Here is a 24,916-nt window from a genome sequence, read left to right on the forward strand (position 1 = left end):
CCTAAAGCTGGGTAATCCTAATCACAATATTTTATTGGGAACCCCTCAACAATTTCTCCCATCAATTTGGTATTACATATTCTGCTAAGTCTAATGTATTTAATTTATATATTCTTTACTTTCTTTTGTGATCACCTTTCTGTTTAATAGGTAGCTAGCTACCTCTTTGGCATCTAGCAGAATGAGCCATGGAGGTGAGGGTGCTTTCTGTGGCACCACCATACTTGAGAAGTCTGGATTATTACAACCATCACATATTCCTTCTATTTTATATAATATTTCACCTTCTGGTCCCACGTGGGCTACTAGGGTTGCCCTTCTGTACGTATGCGTGTATTCAGCCTAAGGCACGATCCGCCGACAGCCCTGTCCTGCCTGAGCATGTTGCAGGCCTTTAGAAGCTGTGCAGGCAACAGCAACTCCAGCGTGAATCATTTTTTTCAATCACGGACAAGCTGCCAAGAGGCATGAGTAAGGGCCGGGGCAGAGGTGGGAGGGACGGAGGGAGGGCAGGCTGGGCGTGGTCACAGTGGGCGTGGCCCCGGTCAGCATTCAAGGGAGCAAGCAGCGTGCTTCGGCCCCACATCAAGGTCCTACCGCATCTGGTTTTCCTTTTCCCTGGCCGTGCGATCGCTGTAACTTCAGGTAAGCAAAGTGCAGGTAGCAAGGTGGTGATTTCCCTCTTTCTGGCAAGTCTTAAAATAGTTCTTTGAGATGGTGAACACAGTGGACGGAATGGTTTATTTTCAAGAGTTGGCTGTCAGCTTCAGTACGGCTATCACCCCCTACATGGGCAGCATTTCCAGCGCCCAGTCCTTTGGGAGCCAGGCATGCCGTGTAGGGAGCAAAATCACTTCAAAGTACAAGGTACGAGCATGAAGAAACAGCATGACCGGGAGGTTGTGGTGTTGGGAGGGCCCAACAGTGATTCGCAGAGGAGAAAGTATTCCCGAGGACGTTTCCAGCCCTACCTTGGAACTCAGAATGAGTTTTGCGGTGCTAGTTTCGGAAAGGGTGTGGTGCCCCAAACCTGAAGAAAGTGGAGACGCACAGGAGTGTCCGGCTCACCTTCTTGGGTTGTCACTGTGGGCTGAGATTCAGACTGCGGAACTGCTGTCCTTTTTGGCATTTTAAAGCATCCAGTGGGTGTCCATTTACTTGCAACTGCGTTCTTCCAGGCAGGAAGTATTCTCCCTCCCTATTCCTGGGCTTCAAGATACTTGAAGCAAATTACAGATTTCAAATGTGTGTTCTTGGACGACTTTTCGAACAGGCTGGCTCATAGTTTCTTCCTCATAGAAGCTACTGTTTTGATGGCTTTCTTTAAGCGTGTCACACTAAAGAACAATTTAATGGGCCAGGCTGTTCTGTAGGCTCGTAATCAGAGGAGGCGCAGATTCCCAGGGCTGAGGGGTCTTATACATCCTTCAGCTCACGGCTCCCCCACCCCCCATTTTGTGGATGAGGAGGGGAGGCTCACGGAGCAGAAGTAGCGTCCAAAGTCCCCTGGTTTACATGGGGCAGGATGAAGTGGAATCCAAGTCTTCACACTCACGGCTCCTGGACTTTTCCAGGTCACCATGAATTTTCTTAACAGCTTTGTCACCCCTACATGACTGAAGAGGTTTTGAATAGAATTGGGTACGTCAGAACCTCAGTCCCCACCAACACATGCAGGTGTTTGATGGGTTCCTGGATGGGTGGAGAGATGGAAGTTTGTCTGAAGAAAGGATTCTCTCCGTGAGTCAGTGGGTTTATATCTTTGCTTCTTAGCACCTGAATTCTGCCCGTTCAGTCCCTCTGGGTTGCAGGTTCGCTTTGAAGGTATGAAGTCTCAGCAATCTTGGTCATCCTGGTGTGGTGAGTCTGGCCCTGTTTTACTGCTTTAGGCAGCGGTGGGATGGCTCCGCGGTCAAGATCAGGCTTCTAACCAGATGGGAGCAGATATGATGGCTCAGAATATCTGAGCAAAGCAGAGGCTCCCCTGCCATTGGAAATTAAGCAGTTGACCTTATTATTACTAAGAGCCACATTGTCCTTTCCCGCTGACAAAGCACTTTCCATGTACATTTATTCATTCCATCACCTCATGAATCCTCATGCTATTCTTTCACGTGGCAGAAGCTGCAGGATCTCCTATTTTCTTAATCTGCCTCTGACTTTTTTCCTTGTGAGGTTAGAAAGTGAACGGCGCAGACTGTGTTTTTAGACACTCCATTGTAGTTGTTGTAATAGGCAAAGGTATTGCCTAAGGATCGTTTCCACCAAATGGTCTACAGATGAAAAGTTTGGGGAATATTGGCTTGGATGCATTAAAAACGTTAGAAATCTTGATGCAGGGGCCAGTGAGCACCTGTGAGTCGAGAGAATTGACCTCCCCACGCCTCCACCCACCCCAGTGCACGTCTGCATTCATCTGGGGACCGCCTGCTGTCTCTGACGAGCAGTTCTCTCTGGCACACATTTTTGCATGGCTACCTCCTCCTTATTCTGTAGGATGCGCCTCTAGTGCGACTTACCTGATGTCACTGTCTCTGAGGAGAGCTCACTGAGATTTCTGCTATGAGTGCGCTGTCTCCCCTAAGGGCTGCATGATAACTTGTGCCCCCATCAAAACACCCATCACACCTACAGCACACATCATGCCACTAGGTGACAGCTCCTCAGAGGCGGGAACCATGCTATGTTCACCTTGGATTTGTTAATGTCTAGATCAGGTGCCTGACATGCATTATTAGGTACTCAGTTAATACTTATTAAATGAAAGCAATATAAGATTGATGGTTTGCAACACAAAGAGTGGAAAGAGAACATGAGTTTCTGCCAGTTGGAAAATCAGGAAAAAAAAGTTTTGTGTTGATTTTAAAAAAGAAAACATGTAAGAAAAAAAGAAGAAAACATGTAAGGTATCTTGGTATCGCTAAAGGGGTAATCCAGGACACGTAGGATTTTTGGAACTCTATAAAGACTCCTGAGAGAACAAATGCCAGCAAAGACACAATTACCAAGAAGGAAGGTGATAGGTGTGGCTGGGAACTACCAGGCTGGAACATAGAAGAGTGAGTGCCAGGTCTGGTTTGACCACTCTCACTCCCCGCCTGGGTGGCCTGGGAGAATCACTTCGTCTCTGTGTGCCTCCCTTTCCACATCTGTAAACTGAAGAGATGGGGTCAGACTAAATCCATCCAAGGTCTTGTCCCCCTTTAAAGGTTTATGGCTTTAGGATGTATTGCAAACAATAAAAACAAAACAGGCAACTTTACAATTAAACGCTTACAACTTCTTGTTGTTTGTTTATTACTACTTAAACTTTCATTTCACGTTTCCCTGATTAAAAGTGCCTTTTAAACATTTAAATCAATAAAAGATGCGGTGTTTTGTATGTTGATGCTGTAAATTAAATTCTCCTCACTTGTTCTAATCATTAGAAGGTTTTCATGAAAATGAAAGAAGTTATCTCTGTAACAATGGAATAATACAATGAAAAGAATCTGCAGCGATTTTAGCACCCTGAACAGGTCATTAGATATGTAAATTTACTACACAGGAATTGCTAATCTCTACTCTTTACCCACAATTTGTATAGCATTTGCTCGTGCAAAATGGTCTGCATAGGAACCTGACCCATTTTCCTGGGTGTGTATTGCTAATGTTGCTGAGATTTGTTTAAATGCTTCATCTTGCACTACAGTGGGGTGGCAATTGGCTGTGGCCAAAATCATCCCTTGAACTATCTCAGACCAAATCAGCTTTACAGTGTTTTTAGGTCACTTGCCACTAATCACCAAGCAACTGATTAGATTTACCAGGCAATATTTGATTGATTACTTAGTTGGTGATCATTTGCCCCTATAGACACCTCAGATGTTACGTGTGCCCTTATTTACATTCTCCAACAGGGACTGAACCTAAGCCTTGAATTGCAACAAAGTGTTAATTATATTGTATAATTAACTGTATTTAAAGCTACCATGATCTTGTATTCACATAGAGCCATTTAGATGAAACGAATTGCAAAATGTTATAATGAGTGAATGAATAATACTTCAGTGGAACAAAATGGCATTTCCTTACACTTTGATCCACTTCTGGGATCCACTTTTAGGTGTCTGCCGTCAAACTCCCTCAGCAGATTACTCTAAGGCCTTAAAAACACAAAAGACATCAAACTTCAAAGTTTGTTATAAATGATGCAAAATTATTCTAATTTCTCCTCCTGGGTGGTTGGAAATATGGGCTGAGAAGAACTACTTGAGCTTGTTAAAACACAATTGGTATGTTTTCAGACTATCATTGTGTGGTTAGGCCTTGAGTTGTTGAAGCTTTGAGAAGTTTGCGGGGGTCTGGGTTTAGGTTTCTCTATTTGGTGAAGAAATACCTCATTTAGGCTTTTCTATTTGGTAGAGAAATAGCTCCTATTGAATTTTAGTCATCGATGAACTCAGCATTATCCGTGTTAAACTTGCTGCTGGAGAAAGTCAGACTTCTTGTCCTGAAGGTCTGTTTGGGATTCCCCAAACGTTTTAGGAAGTTTCTTTTACTTTCCCTGTGGTGGACACATGCTTCTGTTTCTGTCTCATTGCCCTCTGCCTTCCTCATGCTGGTCTGCTTCCCCTGAGAATTCACTCTCATCTCATGGCCCCCAGCTCTCCCCAGATGACAGAACATAAGGTAGTAGGCCTTAAATGTAAGGTGCCTGCCCTGACTTCAGGTTACCTTACTGTAGGTGCGTAATGAAAACACTGAGTTCGCTTAGCTGTACTTTTTGGACAAAGGAGGAAGCAGTCACTGGAGATGACCAGTGAGCATGAACGCGTCAACAAAACTTTTTTTTTTTTTTTTTTGCTCATGAGCTTGTTTTTACAGATTCCAAGATATAGTATAATCTTTTTGATTCCATCCTACACACAAGCCACATGTCCCATAAAAGGGAGAATTCCAAAGAACTATTTGAAGATCAAGGGCCCATTCCTGGATCTTATTCTCACGTCTTTGCATTTTGAATTTCTGTTCAGGTATAAGGTGCAAAATTGAGATCCTATTCATGCATTTGACTTTAACACATCCTTGAGTCCTGGTTGAGGGAAGCCCTCTGTCTTGAGTGGTGATGCTTTGTCTGACACCGGGGGGCACATCCTGCCTGACGACCTTCAGTGTCATGTCTTCTAGGGGTAATGAGAATGAGAGTTCTCAGTCAAGACCAGAGGCTCGCTGCTGCTATTTCCACTTTACCCGGCTCCACATTTTTAGATGAAGCTGCCCTCTCTTTTCTTTTCTTTTTTTTTTTTTTTTGCAGTACGCGGGCCTCTCACTGTTGCAGCCTCTCCCGTTGCGGAGCACAGGCTCCAGTCACGCAGGCTCAGCGGCCACGGCTCACGGGCCCAGCCGCTCCGCAGCACGTGGGATCCTCCCGGACCGGGGCACGAACCCGTGTCCCCTGCATTGGCAGGCAGACTCTCAACCACTGCGCCACCAGGGAAGCCCTGCCCTCTTCTTAAACGGACACCAGTCTTATTGGCTTTGGGCCACCCTGATGACCTCTACTTGATTCAATCTGCAAAGATCCTATTTCCAAATAAGGTCACATTCACAGTTACCCAGAGGTGGGACTTCAACCTACCTTTTGGGCGGGGGGTGGGGTGGGACACAATGCAGCCCATAACACTTAACTAAATATTAACTTGAATCACACAAAACTGCTGTGACTTGATTATTGTTGATCTACAAAAAACTCAATTTTGTATGCTTTAACCTAAATCCTAATTGAAACAATATGGATAAATAAAACCAGCTGATTTTAATCAGTGCTGTCCATTGTTCTGACCATGTGCAGAGGCCATCGTAGCCAAGTGGGCTCGAATTTGGAGATTCCGGGCAGAGCTGTACACACAGAGGACCTCACATGTTGGGTGTTCAGATCTTAGGACATTTGTGCAGGAGTTTCTTTACCACTGGCTTTTAAATTTGCATTTACTGAAAGTTCCTTCCTTCCTCTCTTCTACCCAAGACCATGACTTTGCTTGACTAGAATTCTTATTGCGTTGGCAAAATGCAGTTGAGAACACTTTAAAGATGATTTAGAAATAACCTCACTCTTGTTCTTTGTTCTAGGCCCACAATGGATGCCCTGCAACTGGCAAATTCGGCTTTTGCAGTTGACCTGTTCAAACAACTGTGTGAAAAGGAGCCAGCGGGCAATGTCCTCTTCTCTCCAATCTGTCTCTCCACCTCTCTGTCACTTGCTCAAGTGGGTGCCAAAGGTGACACAGCAAACGAAATTGGACAGGTAAGCCCCATGCCTTGTTTCTGCGTTTTTTTTGTTTTTTTTTTTTTTTGTGGTACGTGGGCCTCTCACTGTTGTGGCCTCTCCTGTTGCAGAGCACAGGCTCCGGACGCGCAGGCTCAGCGGCCATGGCTCACGGGCCCAGCAGCTCCGTGGCACGTGGGATCTTCCCAGACCGGGGCACGAACCCGTGTCCCCTGCATCGGCAGGCAGACTCTCAACCACTGCGCCACCAGGGAAGTCCCTTGTTTCTGCTTTGAGTGGAAGCAGAGTTATAAGGACACACAGGTGGTGCCTGGGGAAAAAGGAATGAGGCTCTGTGGTCGGAATTGCTCAGGAATGAGAGTTTTGCCATTTCCAGCACTCTCTTAATCTATTTTTAAATGTGAAAGCTCATTTATGTGTCCTGCAACCCATGTTTCGAACAGGTACTATGTTGTTGTGGAGAACGCGGGGATCTGCTAGGCAATCACAAGTTTTCCACTAACAAGTGGCCTTTGGCAAGTCACCTGACATCTTTCTGCCCGTTATATTGTAAGCATCAGTCACGATGATGTCTGTTAACTGCCCCACTGCACATGTCCTGACCAGAAAGAGTGGAAATCTGCACCCTCCTGTCTTATGCATGAAATTTATTTACAGCATCATCCTTTACATTAAAATGCAGCCTGAACTATATTCTACCCTATAATATATTCTACCCTATTGGATAGATAGAATATATCCATGTTTATTTCAATACAGAAATAATGTTTGAAATTATCTACCTTTAAGTAACATGGATAAATAAGAAGATGGATTATGCTTACTTATGTTTTAGAATACTCCCTGGGATTTGAATATCCCATTTGAGAAGAATGGACTAAGATGATGTTTTGCACACACACACACACACACACACGTGCACGCACATGTATATAGGAGTATGTATATATATGTGTACACATATAAATAAAAAATTTTTAAGAATTTCTTTTTGGGGCTTCCCTGGTGGCGCAGTGGTTGAGAGTCCGCCGGCCAATGCAGGGGCCACGGGTTCGTGCTCCAGTCCGGGAAGATCCCACATGCCATGGAGCGGCTGGGCCCGTGAGCCGTGGCCGCTGAGCCTGCGTGTCCGGAGCCTGTGTTTCGCAACGGGAGAGGCCACAACAGTGAGAGGCCCGTGTACCGCAAAAAAAAAAAAAAAGAAGAATTTCTTTTTGGCTATGGCTGAGTATCTTTGTAAAGTTCTTAGACCTTCAAATGAGTTAATTTTCTATACTGTTACATTTTATGTCCTTATTTATTTTTATTATTTAAAAAATTGAGGTATAATTGGCATGTAACATTATATTAGTCTCAGGTGTACAGTATAATGATCAATATTTGTACATTTTGCAAAATGATCACCACAGTAAGTCTACTTAGTGTCTGTCACCATGCACAGTTACAAAAAAAATTTTTTTTTTATGATAAGAACTTTTAAGATCTACTCTCTTAGCAACTTTCAAATATACAGGATTATTCATCATAGTCACTATGCTGTACATTATATCCCCATGACTTATTTTATAACTGGAAGTTTGTACCTTTTGACCTCCTTCGTATTTCGAGCAGCTCAGCCTCTTACCCCCTACCCCCCAATCCTCGCCATTTACCTTTAGATAATAAGTGAAAACCCTTCTAATTCCATTCCATTATTATTCTTCCATTGATCATTCTAGTTCAACAGAATCTCTCTTTTCATGAGCTCATAAGCATTTTAAAAGGGAACCTCTTTTATCTATAAATCCCCAGAAAATATGACCCACAAAATGTTATTTGTGTCAGGATGACAAATTTACGCTTGAAACCGAGTGGACCTTGAAAAGGAAACTTCCTTTGTGGGAAGAGGAGCTGTACCTTTTCGTCCGATCTCCGCTTTCAACTCCACTCCACAATCCCTACCCCATCTCTCATTCCTCACTTCTCATCTCCCATTAGAGAAGAGATAGAAAAGAGGACTTCCTGGTAGTGCGTCTGTTCGTCCGTAATAATAATCGAGGTCTTTTCAGTACATGCAATTGTTTCCCCACAGTGGTTACGTGGGTTCTTTAATTTTCTGGTCTTTTTGCCTGTCATTAGGCATGAGGGTTATGTACAGCCTCGGACCAGCCAATCTGACCCTGCAATACGGAGGCTGTGTGACTCGTTGGTGCAATGTGCCCATTTAGTGATCACCTGAGGTGTGGCATCAGGGCATGGTTCTTATGAGTTAAGAAAAAATCACCTTATCCTGACATCATGTTTTGGACACCATGGAGCAGAGGACATGCTGAGCTATTGGTTGAAACAAAAGAAAAGTTAGGAAAAAATACAAGGATTTAGGTCTTAGCATCCTAGTTTTAAGTGGCTTAGAATATTACTATAAGAATACTTACTAACATTTTGAATCCATACGATATTTTAGGTGTCTTAACATATAATATCTGTAATCCTCATAGCACGTCAGAAGAGTACATGTTCTCAGTTCATTTTACAGAGGGGAAAGTACAGGTCTGAAGAGTTGGGCAAGATGACATTTCTAGTAGGTACAGGGTGGGATTCAAAGGCTACCTAACTGTAGCCCATCGATGGCATGGCAGCTGCCTACCATATATGACATATCAGCCCATTTGGCGCTTGTTAGAGCAACTAAAGGGACTGGATAGGCTATGGCTAAGGACACCTCTATCCTGGAATCTGATACCTGCCTAATGATTGTCTCTCGTATTAATTTCTCTCTTCTTATCTCAAAATTGGATAGAAATTATAACCCAGCTTCCTTCTTTTCCAAGTTTGGAAAAGAGCATGGAGGCATCACTTTGAAGAAAGGGTGAAATTTCCTTATAGTTAAATCAAGAGAAGTGTATCTTTATGGCAGTGTTTCTCAACTGGGGACAATTTGCCGCTCCCCTCCCTCACCCCTCTCCCGGACATTGGACAATGTCTGGATACATTTTTGTTGTCACAAATGGAAGAAGGAGTGCTACTGACGCCTAGTAGGTCAGTGATGCCCAGGACAGCGCCCGCCCCCGCCGGTCCCCGAACACAGAGTTATCCAGTCTGAACTGTCAACAGTGCTAAGGTTGAGAAGTCTTGTTTCTGGGAACAACAGAGCCAGGAGATACTCAGGACCAACCCTGAGGAGGTTGACCATGACCATGTGTCCACTGCAGTGGGAAGAGGCAGTGCTTCACAGATAATGGATTTTTTTCTCTTCACAGGTCCTTCATTTTGAAAATGTCAAAGACGTGCCCTTTGGATTTCAGACAGTAACATCGGATGTCAACAAACTTAGTTCCTTTTACTCCCTGAAACTAATCAAACGGCTCTACATAGACAAATCTCTGAATCTTTCCACAGTAAGTGGTTCAAAGCTATTAGCAAGATTCAACTGTTTATCAGGGGTGACAAGTTCTCATGGTTAGACCAACAACTTTTTGTCAGTGAAAATCATTCCTAAGATGCTCATTTATGATTTATTTAAAATAAATTAGTCCTAATGGAGAGGTTGAATCTAGAGGGAATCAATTGCAGTCACATATTTTAACTTAAAATATAAAGAAGCTGTGAGTTTCCTTTTCCCTCTAAAACACCCACAGATCCCACCCCTTCTCTTAGCTTCCTCACTGAGAGAAATGGAGAATGGGATTATTACTCTCTAATAAATGTGTCTCTATAGATGCAAGACAGCTCATGATTTAAACATCTTTGTTCTTAAACAGCAGGACATATAGCCTGGGACAACATTTTAAGTTCTTTACCTTATTTGTTCATGCACACAATGTTCTCCTGATGTTTCTCAAAATCAGTGAGAAAAATCGTAACTGTATGAATTAAAAGTTTTCATCGGTCATAGACTGGTTTTGTTTGTTTTATGAGGCTGTTCAGGTGGGTATCTATACAAGGTAGAGATGGTAATTTCAGCTATTTCTTGAAGGAATCATATAAAGAACACATATATAGTCTTAAATTTGATCCAGAGTATATCATAATACTTTAAAAAATATGCATTTGAAACACACAGTCAACATCCTCATCTGCATAGTGTTCATTCTCTACTGTAGTAATATCGACTTGATTCAATTTGTGCCTGGATGGTCAGAATTGCAAGCTTTCCAAATCTAAAAGGTAGACTACCAGTTAAATATTTTGCCATAGTTTTACTACTTTCCGCAATAGGTATTTGTTTTTCTGGTGGGGATCTTTTGAGGACATAGGTCATTAGATGTTGTGAGTTTATTCTTACTGCTTAAAGACACATACACACAGCCATTCTTCTTCCAACAATCACCTGGGGAATTAAAGAAATACTGAGATGTGGGTTGGGGCCTGGGCATGGAAAGAATTTAAAAACTCCCTAGGTGGTCCTTAGTGATGCTTAACGCATTTTGTTGCTGGCAGTGAAGATAGTGGAGCCCCTTCATCTTGCTGAGTCTCTGGAATGTTCTTAGCTCTGTCAGTAAATGGTAACACTCAGTCCCAAGGTTGGGTTGCAATGAACAGAATCAAATTGGGCAAGCCTGTAGCTGTTCTGAAAAAAATCCAAGGAGTCCTGTGCTTAGGAAGTGAAGTGACATGACATTTAATCAAGCTGTGTTTAGTTTGGTTGACCTCCCACTCAACATTCTGAATTATTTCAAACCGAGAGTTGCAAGGAATTTTTTAAAAGGCTGTTTCCATTGTTCCTGTTGGTTGTATATCATCTATACTTTTACTAGTAACAGTACAAACAAGTGTGGTCTGAGGAGGGCCACCTGTATCAGAACTACCTGGGTGTTAGAAGTGCAAATTCCTGGCTTTGGTTCACTGGAATCAAGATCACCAGGGACCGGATTTAGGGTTTTCCTTTTTTTTTTTTTTTTAATGCCTTTTCTTTTTTTTTAAATTTATTTATTTAATTTATTTCTTTTGGCTGCGTTGGGTCTTCGTTGCTGTGCGCGGACTTTCTCTAGTTGCGGCGAGCGGGCTTCTCATTGCGGTGGTTTCTCTTGTTGTGGAGCGCGGGCTCTAGGCATGCGGGCTTCAGCAGTTGTGGCATGCAGGCTCAGTAGTTGTGGCTCGCGGGCTCTTGAGCACAAGCTCAGTAGTTGTGGCGCACAGGCTTATTTGCTCCAAGGCATGTGGGATCTTCCTAGACCAGGGCTTGAACCCATGTCCCCCTCATTGGCAGGCAGATTCTTAACCACTGTGCCACCAGGGAAGTCCTGGCTTTTGCATTTTTAACAAGCATTATAATTAGAAGAACTGCTCTGTTCCTTACAGCACTGTGTTTCAAATTTTAACATGCAGATGAATCACCTGGGAATCTTGTTAAAAATTCAGGTTCTGATTCGGGGGTGGGGCTTGAGATTCTGCATTTTGACAAGGTCCCAGATGATGCTGCAGGTCTTGGTTCTTGGACCACACTTTGAGTAGCAAGCATCTTTAGAATATTTATTTATTTCAGTGTGGATAAGATTTTTCTTCTCATAGAGTTCTCTTTTCTGTACATTTCTTCCATTCTAAGACATACATATATAAATTTACATTTTATCTGTATGTACATTTTAATGTTTCTGAAATTGGAATTCATATTATAATTGTTGTGTGCATGTAGCATAATGTTTCTTTTCTCCCCCAAAACTGATGCTAAATTGATGGAGGCATTTAATAATTAATATTGTCTTAGAATTGAACAAATGAAACAATACAAAGAAAATTCATTGATTTTTACATAAGGTTTCAATTTATATAGTGTTACAGATTTTGAAGGAGTATCCATCATAATAGAGATTTAAAAGTCCTTGTGCTAGAATTGTGTACCAACATAATAGTTTAACTACAGACTTTAAGGACTTCGTGATTTTATGAACTGGATGTTTTTCAGGAGTTCATCAGCTCTACCAAGAGACCCTATGCAAATGAAATGGAGACTGTTGATTTCAAAGATAAATTGGAAGAAACAAAAGGTCAGATCAACAACTCAGTTAAGGAACTCACAGATGGCAAGTATCCTTTACTTATTCTGCTATAAATCACTAAGTAAACAGACCATATCTATCATCTCATGAATCTGCTAAGTATAAGATTGAGCATCTGGAGGATTCCTTGAATGTTTTTGGTGTAAAAGCTAAATTCTTGTCCATCAAGCCATTTCAACCACTTGGATTTCTGGGCATTTCCTGCATCATATCATCAGTTGGCAGAAATTCTGAGTACTTCAGGTTTCGTCTGCTAAAATGGGCTGCCACATGCCCTTCTGGAGGCTTGGATGTGCCCCCAACAAAGTACGGCTCTGGGCCAGTTCCAAGGCTGGTTTTTCAATCTGGAAGTGAAGGGCTTGGACTATAACTTGATGATCCCTGAGGCCACTTTTGGCTCAAAAATTCTACAAATTTGTCAAGGAAAAAAAGACAAAAGTTCTTCGATAATCAAATACACAGGTAGAAAAAACAGAACAAAACAAACCATGGTGGAAACTTGTCCCAGGTCTCACAACTCTCCTTACCCTTGGCCCTCTGCTAGCCCCGGGGCCCGGGGTCTCTTCTGCAGCTTCCACCTGGTCCTGCCTCTTGCTCAGCGCTTCCCTCAGGCCTCTCCCTTTCTTGACTCCTTCCTCCATTAAAATTCTCTGTGAGTTGTGCTCCTTGCTAGAAAGGAATTGGAGCTAAGATGAGCTTGGGTGCAAATCAGTGTTCACGTCCCCCTCCCCGGGGCACATATTTGTACAGTATTTGTATAGGGAGGTAGCTATTGGGACAAATGAATTTTCTTTGGCTTCATATGTAAAGAAAAATCTGGTCTAACTAATACCAGGTTAGGCACAATTTTAAAATGTATATGTGAAAGGCAGCTCCCCTTTAAATTGCTGTGTGACGGTTTTGCTTTTTAAAAAAATTTTTTTTGGCCGCCCACATGGCATGTGGGATCTTATTTCCCTGACCAGGGATCGAACCTGTGCCCCCGGCAGTGGAAGCTCGGAGTCTTAACCACTGGACTGCCAGGGAAGCCCCCCAGTTTTGCTTTTAAAATTGTTAACGAATTGCATTTTCTCTCCAAGGGACTCTGTTTAAAAATCTTCATAAATTTGAGTTTTTTTTACTGGAGAACGTAGTTGAGTGAAAAGACTTCTCTGAATTTGAAACCAGAAGCTCGAGGTTGAAGTTAACCAGCACTTACTAGCTCCCCACTTCTTCAGTGATGCTATTACATATTCGACCCATCATATAGCACTGGCAGGACAGGTTACATCGTTTGTGGGTCCCAGTGCAAAATGAAAACACAGGGCCCTTTATATTAAAAACCACATTAAGAATTTTAAGATGGCGACAGCAGAGCATGAAACCAGTGCAGGGCCCTTCCCACCTCGTCACAGGCCCAGGAAGTGGGCCTGAGCAGTGGTGTGAAGATCTGAGAGATTAGGTAAATGAAATATCCTTAGCAAAAAAGTCAGTGCCATTCAAATGCGAGGACTTAATTTTATTAAGGGTTTTTCACCGCCTGTTTTGGCTGTTGGGGATTTGAGCACTATGGTAATTACAATTGTTAGGGAGCTTATGGTGGTAATTACAGCTGACCAGGTTGCAAACAAAGCAGTGTGATTTGGGGAGGGGGCAGTGAGCGGCGGGGTAAAGCGGAGAGCACTGACCTGGCTTCAGACGTGCTTGGCAGCTGAGTGAACCAGGAAAGCCACTTGGCCTCTCTGAGCCTCAGTGTCCTCAACTATGAGATGGGGATAATGACCTTTGCCCTACAGGATCATCATGAGGGAAGTGATATAAGACACGTGACAGTTCCGAGCACAGGGCCCGGTGGAAAGTCAGATTTCTTGCATTTTCCTTCCCGAGCACAGGCTCTGGAGTCACGGAGACCTGGCTTTGAATCCTGAATTCACCCTTGCTCATGCATCATCTTGGGCGAGGGACTTAACATGGAGTCTCAGCTTCCTCATCTGTAAAGTGGGGAGCAATGCATGATACCGTGCCTGTGCATGTCTAGCACATTGCCTCGGACAGAATGGGGATTCCACAGTGGTAGCTTGTGCTTTTCTTCTTGCTCCTCTTCCGTCTTTTTCCCCCTCCCTTCTCTCCCTCACTCTCCTCCCCAGGTCTCTTTGGAGAGTCTGGTTGAGGCAAGATGCAAGGAGAAAAAGGGGTCCTTCTTAAATGAGATGGTCTGGGCTACCAGGCCGTACGTGGCGCGGCTCTAGCCAGGGTTAAATGCCCAGTCAGTGGATTTGCATGGGGACATCAGAGGCGCTTTGCAAGCATAACCCCGTGCAATTTTGTGGTTTCCTACCATTGTTTGCAGGCCGCTTTGAGAACATTTTAGCTGACAACAGTGTAACAGACCAGACCCAAATCCTTGTGGTTAATGCTGCCTACTTTGTTGGGAAGTGGATGAAGAAATTTCCTGAATCAGAAACCAAAGAATGTCCTTTCAGAATCAATAAGGTATGTGGGCTGCATGTTGCAGTCAAAGGATCCCAACTATAGATCTGAAAAATTATAGCAACACAAGGCACCCTAGGAATTCACTCCACTGAGGAAAATTAAGGCACAGGAGGTAGTGGGCTTTTCCTTAGACAACAGCGGGGAGGGGCAGGGGCCGTTTAAGTGTAGAAAAAGAACCATAAGCAAGAGACTCACTCTTTTTCCAGAATGTCCTCAGAGTCTGATCTGAGTGAGAGTTTATAGAGCTTCTAACACAGTGGGTAAAGCTAAATCACCAACCAGAAAATAACTACAGATGTTTGGGACAATTAGTAAGCAAGGAAAATAAAAGAAACAAACCAAATCCCAACATTAGAGGCCTTTGGGTCATCACGAAACATTGACCACTTGGGAATCTTGTTCCAGGCTAATGAGCTCCTCTGTGATCTCATTTCTCACCTGTTAATAGTGAAGTAAATGGTTCTGATATTTTAATTTAAAAGATGCTTTGAGAGGGCTTCCCTGGTGGCGCAGTGATTGAGAGTCTGCCTGCCGATGCAGGGGACACGGGTTTGTGCCCCGGTCCGGGAAGATCCCACATGCCGCGGAGTGGCTGGGCCTGTGAGCCATGGCCGCTGAGCCTGGGCATCCGGAGCCTGTGCTCCGCAACGGGAGAGGCCACAACAGTGAGAGGCCCACGTACCACAAAATAAATAAATAAATAAATAAATAAATAAATAAAAGATGCTTTGAGGTACTCATTGGCTGTGAAGGAAACAGCATAGCTTACTCGTCTGCAGTGCTGGGACCCATTATGGGGAAGAATTACAATAGAAACATGTATCGCAGGGAAGTCTCATGAATACTACTGAGTGAATAATGAAGCCATATCCCATGCCAAAAATAATTCATATAAATAGGTAAAGTTCCTCCTCTATAAATGAAACCAAAGGACTGAGACTGGAAAACTGACCCATTTCGTTAGAGGACCTCGGAAACCCCAGGTATCTATATGATGGTGTGATTTGGTCTCATTTGATGAGATGTGGCTTGTGTTAAGAATGCAGACTCCGAACTGTGCATCAGTCAGCACGATCTCGGAAGGAAGCTTATTTACCCTGGAACTCTTATGCATCAATTCTAATTTTCAGGTCTCTCCCAGCACCTAGAGTACTTAGCATTAATCACTTTTTTTTTTGCCAAATATTATCATTGTACTTTCTTAGTGCTAGAACCCAGGAAGAAAAGACCTTCAAGATACAGCCTATACCTGAATTAACTGGACTGGTTTCCATGACTTTTTGTTTGTACCCACAGCATTTGTATTCATAGTCCACACCCTCCCCTCCCAAATCCCCTGCCCCAGCTGTGTTTTCCACACTGAAATTGAATTATTTATTTACGTATCTAGATCTCTTACTAGTGCATGGACTTTTAAGGGCAGGGATAATGTTTTGCCCATCTCAGTTTCTATAATTCCTGGCCACATTCGTAGGTGCTCAGCAAATGTTTGTTGAATGAATGACCGATCTGGAAGGATCAGTTTGATTAAACAGCCAATAGCAAACAAACCCTTTTTGGCTTTGGGGACCACCATGGGTTCCTGTGCAGGATCCATGGGCCGTTTTCACCGGGAGAGGACAATAATCACTGAGTGTGCTCCTTAGCTACTCAAAACCTCCGTGGTCCTAGGGAGGGAGCCAGGTCCCCATCTACTTGCTGTTCCTCCATTTGGCTTCCCAGATTACAGTGGTCTTCTCATTGCTGCCTGACAGGGCCAAGACTGACCCTGCGCACAGGGCTCTGTCACAGACACCAGGCGCCAAACAATTACTTCTTTAGACTCTGTATTTTTCACATATGGGTCCCTGAGTTTTAAACACAGCTTTTTGACTTTCTTAGTGTTGCCTTTTATTTGGAGCTAAAGTTGAACATGACTGTACATAGCCTCTGCTGTGAGCGGGGACCAAGTGTTGGCCCCAGTGACCCTCACACAGAGTGTCCCCTCCAGGGTAGTTAAGGTTGGCTCTCCTCCCTGGGAAGGGCTGGCAAAGGGGCCTTGAGAATGTTTAAGTGAAACCTGAAACACGGTGCTTCTCATGCCAGCTGCAGGGCCAGCCTAGAGCATCATCAGAACCAGGTAACATTGAGTGACTTTTGTGCCGACCACCCTCAGATTTGTGGCTTTTACATTTAAGAAAATGTTAGTGGGTGTCTTTTATAAAGGGAGGAAGAATGCGTGCAATTCCTTTATTCTTGTTGTTAAATCATAAAGCTAGGTCATATCACGTCCTGGAGACTCGGACTCTAGGAAGAGAATTAATAAGGATTTTAAATGCCATTGATCTCTCAGCGGTTCACCAAACAAAAAAATAAAACACTATTCAAGGCTGCGTGGGCATATACCCTGCTTTTGAATGCAGGCACTATTACTTTTCCTTTGTTTCCTTTGAATTGCTTTTGTCAGCTCCTGAACTTTTGGGGTGACGTTTCTAAATCTTTTCTCATGTCCTTTGGTGTCTCTTTTAAGGGTTAGACTAAATTGATGAAGTTCTATTATTAAAAGTTTAGTACAGGGCTTCCCTGGTGGCGCAGTGGTTAAGAATCCGCCTGCCAATGCAGGGGACACGGGTTCAAGCCCTGGTCTGGGAAGATCCCACAAGCCGCGGAGCAACTAAGCCTGTGCACCACAACTACTGAGCCTGCGCTCTAGAGCCTGCGAGCCACAACTACTGAAGCCCGTGTGCCTAGAGCCCGTGCTCCGCAACAAGAGAAGCCACCGCGGTGAGAAGCCCACACACCGCAATGAGGAGTAGACCCCGCTCACCGCAACTAGAGAAAGCCCGCTTGCAGCAGCAAAGACCCAACGTGGCCAAAAATAAAATAAATTAAAAAAAAAAAGTTTAGTACAGTACCTATCCTGACAAAGGTGGACACACACACTCAAGTGCGCGCACACCCCCCCACACCCCCCCACCCCACCCCACCCCACACACTGTATTGGATATTTTCTGGGATGGTCGTTACTTAGTCCTGTTTTCAGAAGATACATCTTAATTTATGTTTTAGAAAATGGGATTATTGTATCCATAGTCAGTGCTGATAAATGAAATAGATGACCATTTTTGGTGGTCACAGCTTCTGTGAATTCAGAAACTATTAGTAATCTAACCTGATGGAGATTTTTAGACAAATCTATACTTCTTTGAGGGAAATACGTGGAAGAATTACCAGCTAATTTCAAAAGTAGTATGTTTATTTTAAAATCGTAATTTTGTTTCTGGTTATACATAGAGTCAAAGTCTTCAATTATTTATCAACCAAATATTTAGTGAGCAATTACTAAGTGCTGGGACATACCAAGATAATAAGACATGGTTTCTGCTTTGACTGTAGTCTAGTTGGGGTGGGGGTGTCACATACATACATTTTCTAACATTGTGACAAGTGTTAAAACAGAGGTATGTACAAAAAATAAAATAAGTAAAGTCTAGCTTTGCTTGAAAATAGTGTTGGGTAAGGTTCAGTTTACCATTCGAAGATCCCAGATAAAAGCTTTACTGTAATATTATTCCTGCAGACCTGATACGATGTTTGAAATTTCCCCCCAGAGAGCTTTGGTTAACAGGCAAATATCCCATGGGAGGTATAAACCAAGACAATAAATTGCACTAAATTACTACCAGTCTTTTACTCTTTAGTATGAATTAATTTTTCTTCAGAAAATGAGTCACCTCTGTAGCAGAGATACAAGGTCAGATATTAATGGGGACACAGAGAAGAAAAGCCCTGGGATGCTGCCTGGAGAGAAAGGCCTGAGTGATAGGAGCTGGAAGAGACTTAGAGATAATTTTGTTTGTTATCATTCTTAATTTTTAAAATCATGAAATATTGCAAGCATACAGAAAATTATAGAGAATAGTATAACAAACACCAGTGTACCAACAACCACCTTTGTAAAATCTTTATATTTTGCCTTATTTCAGATAGTTTAAAGAAAAAATATAGCAAGAATTGCACTGTCCTGTGTAGCCCCACCACCCCTCCATCTCCCTGCTTTCTCTCCAGAGGGAGCCATCATTCTGAAATTTCCAATTCCCTCATTCCACTGACGAGGAAACTGAGGCCCAGAGAGGTTAAGTGACTTGCTGAAGGTCACAGCGTATGTTTATGTCACATCTGAGACTAAAACCAAGGTTCTTCTCTCTAATCAGATCAGAGCAGGAAGAGGGGACCGAGGGAGGGCTGACTAAAACCGAAGGCGGACGGAGAACAAAACAAGCATGGTTTTGTTCTGCTATATGTTAACTTTTCCATATCAGGCATTGTATAAGGAAAAGCTACATAAATGGACATGTGGGTTTGCACTGGAATTTACTTTCAAGTGAGCTCTACCAGGAATGGTTTAAAGATCTTGTCATTACAGGCATCGATAAAGGCTAAGTTAAAGTTTGCCTGTATTTCCAGTCATCCTGTCTTATTTTTAACGTTTTATATATGCAAATACAGTATTATATTATGGATAGTTCCTGTAATTATAAAGCACATGAATAACTTTTCAAAGGAAGTCATAAACTCTCGACAGGACAGTCTCTGGTGGTGTGGATTACCTGCCTACCTCTTTAAGCCATAATGACGTGAAACTATATCAGGAATGAATTTATGAGTATGTGTGTGTATAGTTGTGTGTGTATAGAGGGGTGTGTGGGTGTGTGTGAGAAAAACAAGCAGAGCAAATTTCTTCTCCTTTTTTAGACGGACACCAAACCAGTGCAAATGATGAACCTGGAGGCCACGTTCTGTATGGGCCACGTCGACGGTATCAACTGTAAGCTCATAGAGCTTCCCTTTCAAAACAGGCACCTCAGCATGCTCATCCTACTACCCAAGGATGTGGAGCACGGGTCCACGGGCCTGGAGCAGGTGAGGAGGGAGGCGGGCGTCCAGCGCGCAGGCGCAGCGGAGCCAAGGAGATGCTTGGGCGGTGCTTGTGGGGCTGCGGCAGCGTTGCCTTAACGATTCACTTGCTTAATGGTCTGTAAGGGTTTCACGGTTCTTTGGGGGCCTTTCTCCTCAATGTTAGAACAGCTAATATTTATTTGGTACTTATAACGTGCCAGGAGCTGTAAGCTGCCCATGCGCACTGGCTCATCTAATTCTCACCGCAGTCCCAGGAGTTAGAAACTATAATTACCCAACTTACATTTACCAACGGGGGGCTGGAGGCACAGAGGGTGGGTAACTGGTCCAGGGTCACGAACTCGTGGGTGGTATGTAGAATCGGAAGGTGAGCCCAGGAAGTTGGAATCTGTGTTCTTAACTACAGGCTAGAGCCCCTGCTGGTAGCATCTTGCGTTAGTGTGGTGTGTGTGTTACAATGGACACATTCACTCAAGTCCACAGTTGACTTTGGGGCTTGCGCTTTGTGTTACACGTTCTATGGGTTTGTGAAAAGTTCTTTCAATGCACACACGTATACAGGGTCTTATTATGCTTTTATCCAGGTAGAGACACAAGGTTTAACTGACAGTGGAGGTTTCACCTGCCTGGGAATGACTTTCTAGCTTCCCCTCTGCGCTGTCAGCCCCCGGCAGCCCCAAGACCCGTTGTTCTCCCTCAGCCCTGCCCTCCGGGCTTCCTGGCTCCCCTGCACCTGGGCCTCCACCCTCCACCAGGAAGAAGGAGGGGTTCTTTGACCAACCCAGGATTCACCTGCTTTATTTCCGGTCACACCTCAGTTACTCCCTGACTTTCCAGGGGACAGTCTAACTTGGTCCCCATCCTACCTGCTACTTTGACTCTATGTTTTATCCATCACTTTATTAACTGAATCATATTTCCCATCTTCATTCTTCTGTTCACTCCACTCTCTTTTTTACTGCACTTCACGCCTTAGTCTCATTTTTTTCTTGCAGCCGTTATTCAGCTATCTCACACTTTACTGCCTTAAAATACACTCACACCATTTTTTGTTGTTGTTGTTAAAGTACAGAACGAAAGAAGTTGATCTTTTGAGTCTCAGAAGGTATATTCAAGGATACAGATCGTCCTAGTTTGCTAGGGCTGCCATAACAAAGTATCACAAAGTGGGTGGTTTACACAACAGAAATCTAATGTCTCACAGTTTTGGAAGCTAAAAGTCCAAGATCAAGGTATCTGCAGGTTGGTTTCTTCAGAGGGCTGTGAGGGAGATTCTGTCCATCCTAGCTTCTGGAGATTTGCTGGCAATCTTTGGCTTTCCTTGGTTGTAGACACATCAATTCAATCTCTGCCTTCATCTTCCAAGGCATTCTCCCTGAGTGTGTGTCTGTATCTGTGTCCGGAATTTCCTTTCTTATAAAAAGGACACCAGTCATATTGGGTTAGGGCCTAATGATCTCACCTTAATTAATTACACCTACAAGGATGCTATTTCCAAATGACGTCATGTTCCAAGGCACTGTGGGTTAGGACTTCAATACATGAATTTTGGCGGGGAGTGGGGGCGGACACAATTTGACCCATACAATGGAGGAAAAAGTTTATTTTTTCTTCTTAATGACTTTTGATTTATGGATGAATTTTCTCCTGTCTTCTCACTCTCAGGTAGTAAATGGCCAAGAGACTATACTTTTTGGCTCAAAAATTCTAGTTACCTATGACAATCTTTTGGTCTTAATAATTTGTCTTAAATAAAACAGTATCCATGAAAAAATACGTATCATAGCTTAACAAGAGAATCCAGTGGTTCCCTCTCCCATTAAAAAAACTTGTGACCAGCTTGTGACCTTGTCATCTCCCTGATTTTTATAGGTTTCACACGAGTAACTTCAGTGCAGGATTGCCCCATGTAGTAATAGTCAAGGTAGCATCATTCTCTGTTGCACATGTATTTCTTCTCTAGCCAGTGGGGAGGCTGGAAGGGCAGGGAGCAATTTAAGATTTGCTCAATGAAGAATTTTATGACTAAATCATTTTATGTGTCATTGCATATCTCTCATTTTAAAAATAGCCAACTGAAATAGATGCATTCATCACATATGATCTTAAAGGATGACCCAAGACAGTTCAAATTCTCATTTTAAAAAGAGTAACTTTAGCTTTAATTTGAGTTATGAAATTTGATACCATGTCTAGGGCACGAATATTCTAGATTTCCTAGTAGAGGAATCAAGATAAGCTTTCAATAAATATTATGCATAAAAACTTTTCTAGTTTTATATTTATTTCACTATTATCCATGCAACATCAAAATCCATGCATTCATTTCTATAGAGCTACTCTATAGTTAAAAGAAATGCCCTCATAAATTTCAGAACAAAGGGACCATTGTCGTGGAGTGAGTGGAGAAGAACAGTGCTAGGTAGCTGGGTAGACCATTTTTATTTTTAATTAATTTTTATTGGAGTATAGTTGATTTACAATGTTTTGTTCGTTTCTGCTGTACAACAAAGTGAATCAGTTATACATATAGATATACCCACTCTTTTTTAGATTCCTTTCCCATATAGTCCATTACAGAGTATTGAGTAGAGTTCCCTGTGCTATATAGTAGGTTCTTATTAGTTATCTATTATATATATAATAGTGTGTATATGTCAGTCCCAATCTCCCAATTTATCCCTCCCCCTGATTCCCTGCTTTCCCCCTTGGCAACCATAAGTTTGTTTTCTACATCTGTGACTCTATTTTTGTTTTGTAAATAAGTTCATTTGTACCATTTTTTTTAGATTCCACGTATAAGTGATACCATGTGATATTTATCTTTCTCTGTCTGACTTACTTTACTCAGGATGTCAATCTCCATGTCCATCCATGTTGCTGCAAGTGGCATTATTTCATTCTCTTTTATGGCTGAATAATATTCTGTTGTATATATGTACCACATCTTCTTTATCCATTCTTCTATTGATGGACATTTAGGTTGCCTCCATGCCCTGGCTATTGTAAATAATGCTGCTATGAACATTGGGGTGCATGTATCTTTTTTGAATTATGGTTTTCTCTGGATATATGCCTAGGAGTGGGATTGTTGGGTCATATGGTAGCTCTCTGTGGGTGGACCATTTTTAAGAGAACCTGGTCACACACCAAAACTGCAGGGCTGATTCCATCTTTGATGAACCATCTGTACTGCTTCCAAATAGGGCTCACAATGGCATTTTATGTTTTTAATCAAGGAGGATCTTTTACAATTGGAAATTTAAAAAAAACAATTTCCTCTCCTTTTTGTCCTTCAGGTTGAAAAACAACTCAACTCAGAGACGCTATTGCAGTGGACCAATCCCAGTGCCATGGCCAATGCTAAAGTCAAAGTCTCCATTCCAAAATTTAAGATGGAAAAGATGATTGATCCCAAGGCTAGTCTGGAAAACCTAGGGCTGAAAAACATCTTTAATGAGAATACATCTGATTTCTCTGGAATGTCAGAGACCAAGGGAGTGACCCTCTCAAATGTCATTCACAGAGTGTGCTTAGAAATAACTGAAGAAGGTGGGGATTCCATAGAGGTGCCAGGATCACGAATCCTGCAACACAAGGATGAATTCAATGCCGACCACCCCTTTATTTACATCATCAGGCACAACAAAACTCGAAATATCATTTTCTTTGGCAAGTTCTGTTCTCCTTAAGTGGCAGAGCCCAGGTTAAGTCCCACCCGACTTCTCTGTAAACTCTGCAACCAAGAATCATTTTCTAAATACAATAAATTGTTAATATTGCTGGATCAGGAAGCTGCTGGTATTCACACTAATAGGCCTTTTTTCCAATTTTTTGTTGTTGTTGTTCTTTCCCTCCCACCCCCTTAAAAGACAATACTTTTAATGAAAAGGAATCACCTTAGAGAAAAAATATGTATTCATCATTTGTCAAACTATCTAGGGTTTTTGGCAGGAATACAGTCTTTCACAAAGAAAATTCCTATAAGGAGGGTCTTGGAGGATTTTATTACCAAAGCTTAGCCTTCCATCACTGGGATACAGAATGTTCCAGACATTTGCTTTTCCCTGAAAGACTGAAGAAACTGGTACATGGGCTTTGCAAAACTTTCCTGGAGCCGATGAAACTTGGACATACGTTCAGGCTACTGTACGTCCACAGCGCCTTACATTAAACCCTGTGGGACAAATATTTCCTTCAAATTCTGATTTTTGGAGATTTTAGAAAGATAATATGTTGCACATACTGTATGTTATGGATCTCCATTGATAGAGGCTGGAGCAGCACCCTATAAAGCAACACCTTAATATTTCTGCCACAAAATGTAGAATATCCGCACAAAATAAAGACTCCAGGTAGCCCATAAGTATCAGGGTTTTTTTGTTTGTTTGTTTGTTTTTTGTGGTATGCGGGCCTCTCATTGTTGTGGCCTCTCCTGTTGCGGAGCACAGGCTCCGGACGCGCAGGCTCAGCGGCCATGGCTCACGGGTCCAGCCGCTGCGCGGCATGTGGGATCTTCGCGGACCGGGGCACGAACCCGTGTCCCCTGCATCGGCAGGCGGACTCTCAACCACTGCGCCACCAGGGAAGCCCCAAGTATCAGGTTTTGCTGCCAAATCAGTGTGCCTCCTACTTATGAAAAATCTTTGTTTTCAGAACTTTTTGAAATTTTGGAGTGTTGGACCTGTAGTAACCAAAGGGCAGCACCGCAAGGGGAAGCTCAGATCTTATTAAGAATTCACTTTCACTGTTGATAGGACCCCTACCTGTTGTTGGGTTGGTGAGAGACCACCGGCAGGGAAGGCTGGTGGATGTCTGACCACCAGGGCTTAAATGCACAGGGACTTTCACAGCAAACAATAAAAGAATTTTACGAGTGTTGAAGGGACTTCCCTCTCTGTGTACTGTGATAGTGGGAAAGGGGGAGGAACTTCACGCTGCTAGGAAACGTGACCAAAGCTATTGATATGCTCACACTGCTGTGACTTGTATTTTTCCAAAGCCTATGGGTTTAGTTACTGTAGACAGCTAGCCGGGAACCTACAACAATTGCAGTTTTTAAAGATGTTTCTGACAAGTTATTTATGTCACCAGTTCACATGTTAATTCACTACATACACAGGATGGCATGGAAGATTTGGATCTGGTGACAGCCCTCCCCTCTTTCTCCTCTGGCTTTGTTGTAAATAGGTTCAACTTTCTTCTTACTCTGAAGGCTCAATATTGAATTTCTTTTATGCAGTTGACAATAAAATATTATTGAATTACATGACTTGCTTTTTTCCATGAAGTTAGGTTC

General features: G+C 42.8%; 1 protein-coding gene across 1 annotated transcript; it reads left to right on the forward strand.

The window, feature by feature from the left end:
* Window positions 1-562: 562 nt before the first annotated feature.
* SERPINB5 (serpin family B member 5) lies at window positions 563-24,023 on the forward strand. Its single transcript, XM_081252481.1, has 7 exons — window positions 563-645; window positions 6,112-6,286; window positions 9,508-9,645; window positions 12,153-12,270; window positions 14,576-14,718; window positions 19,453-19,620; window positions 22,917-24,023. Exons 2-7 carry the CDS (start codon window positions 6,119-6,121, stop codon window positions 23,307-23,309), a joined length of 1,128 nt encoding a protein of 375 aa, XP_081108607.1. The 5' UTR covers window positions 563-645; window positions 6,112-6,118; the 3' UTR covers window positions 23,310-24,023.
* Window positions 24,024-24,916: the final 893 nt, after the last annotated feature.

Source organism: Mesoplodon bidens (assembly GCF_964165515.1).
Source record: "Mesoplodon bidens genome assembly, chromosome: 13".
NCBI lineage: Eukaryota > Metazoa > Chordata > Mammalia > Artiodactyla > Ziphiidae > Mesoplodon > Mesoplodon bidens.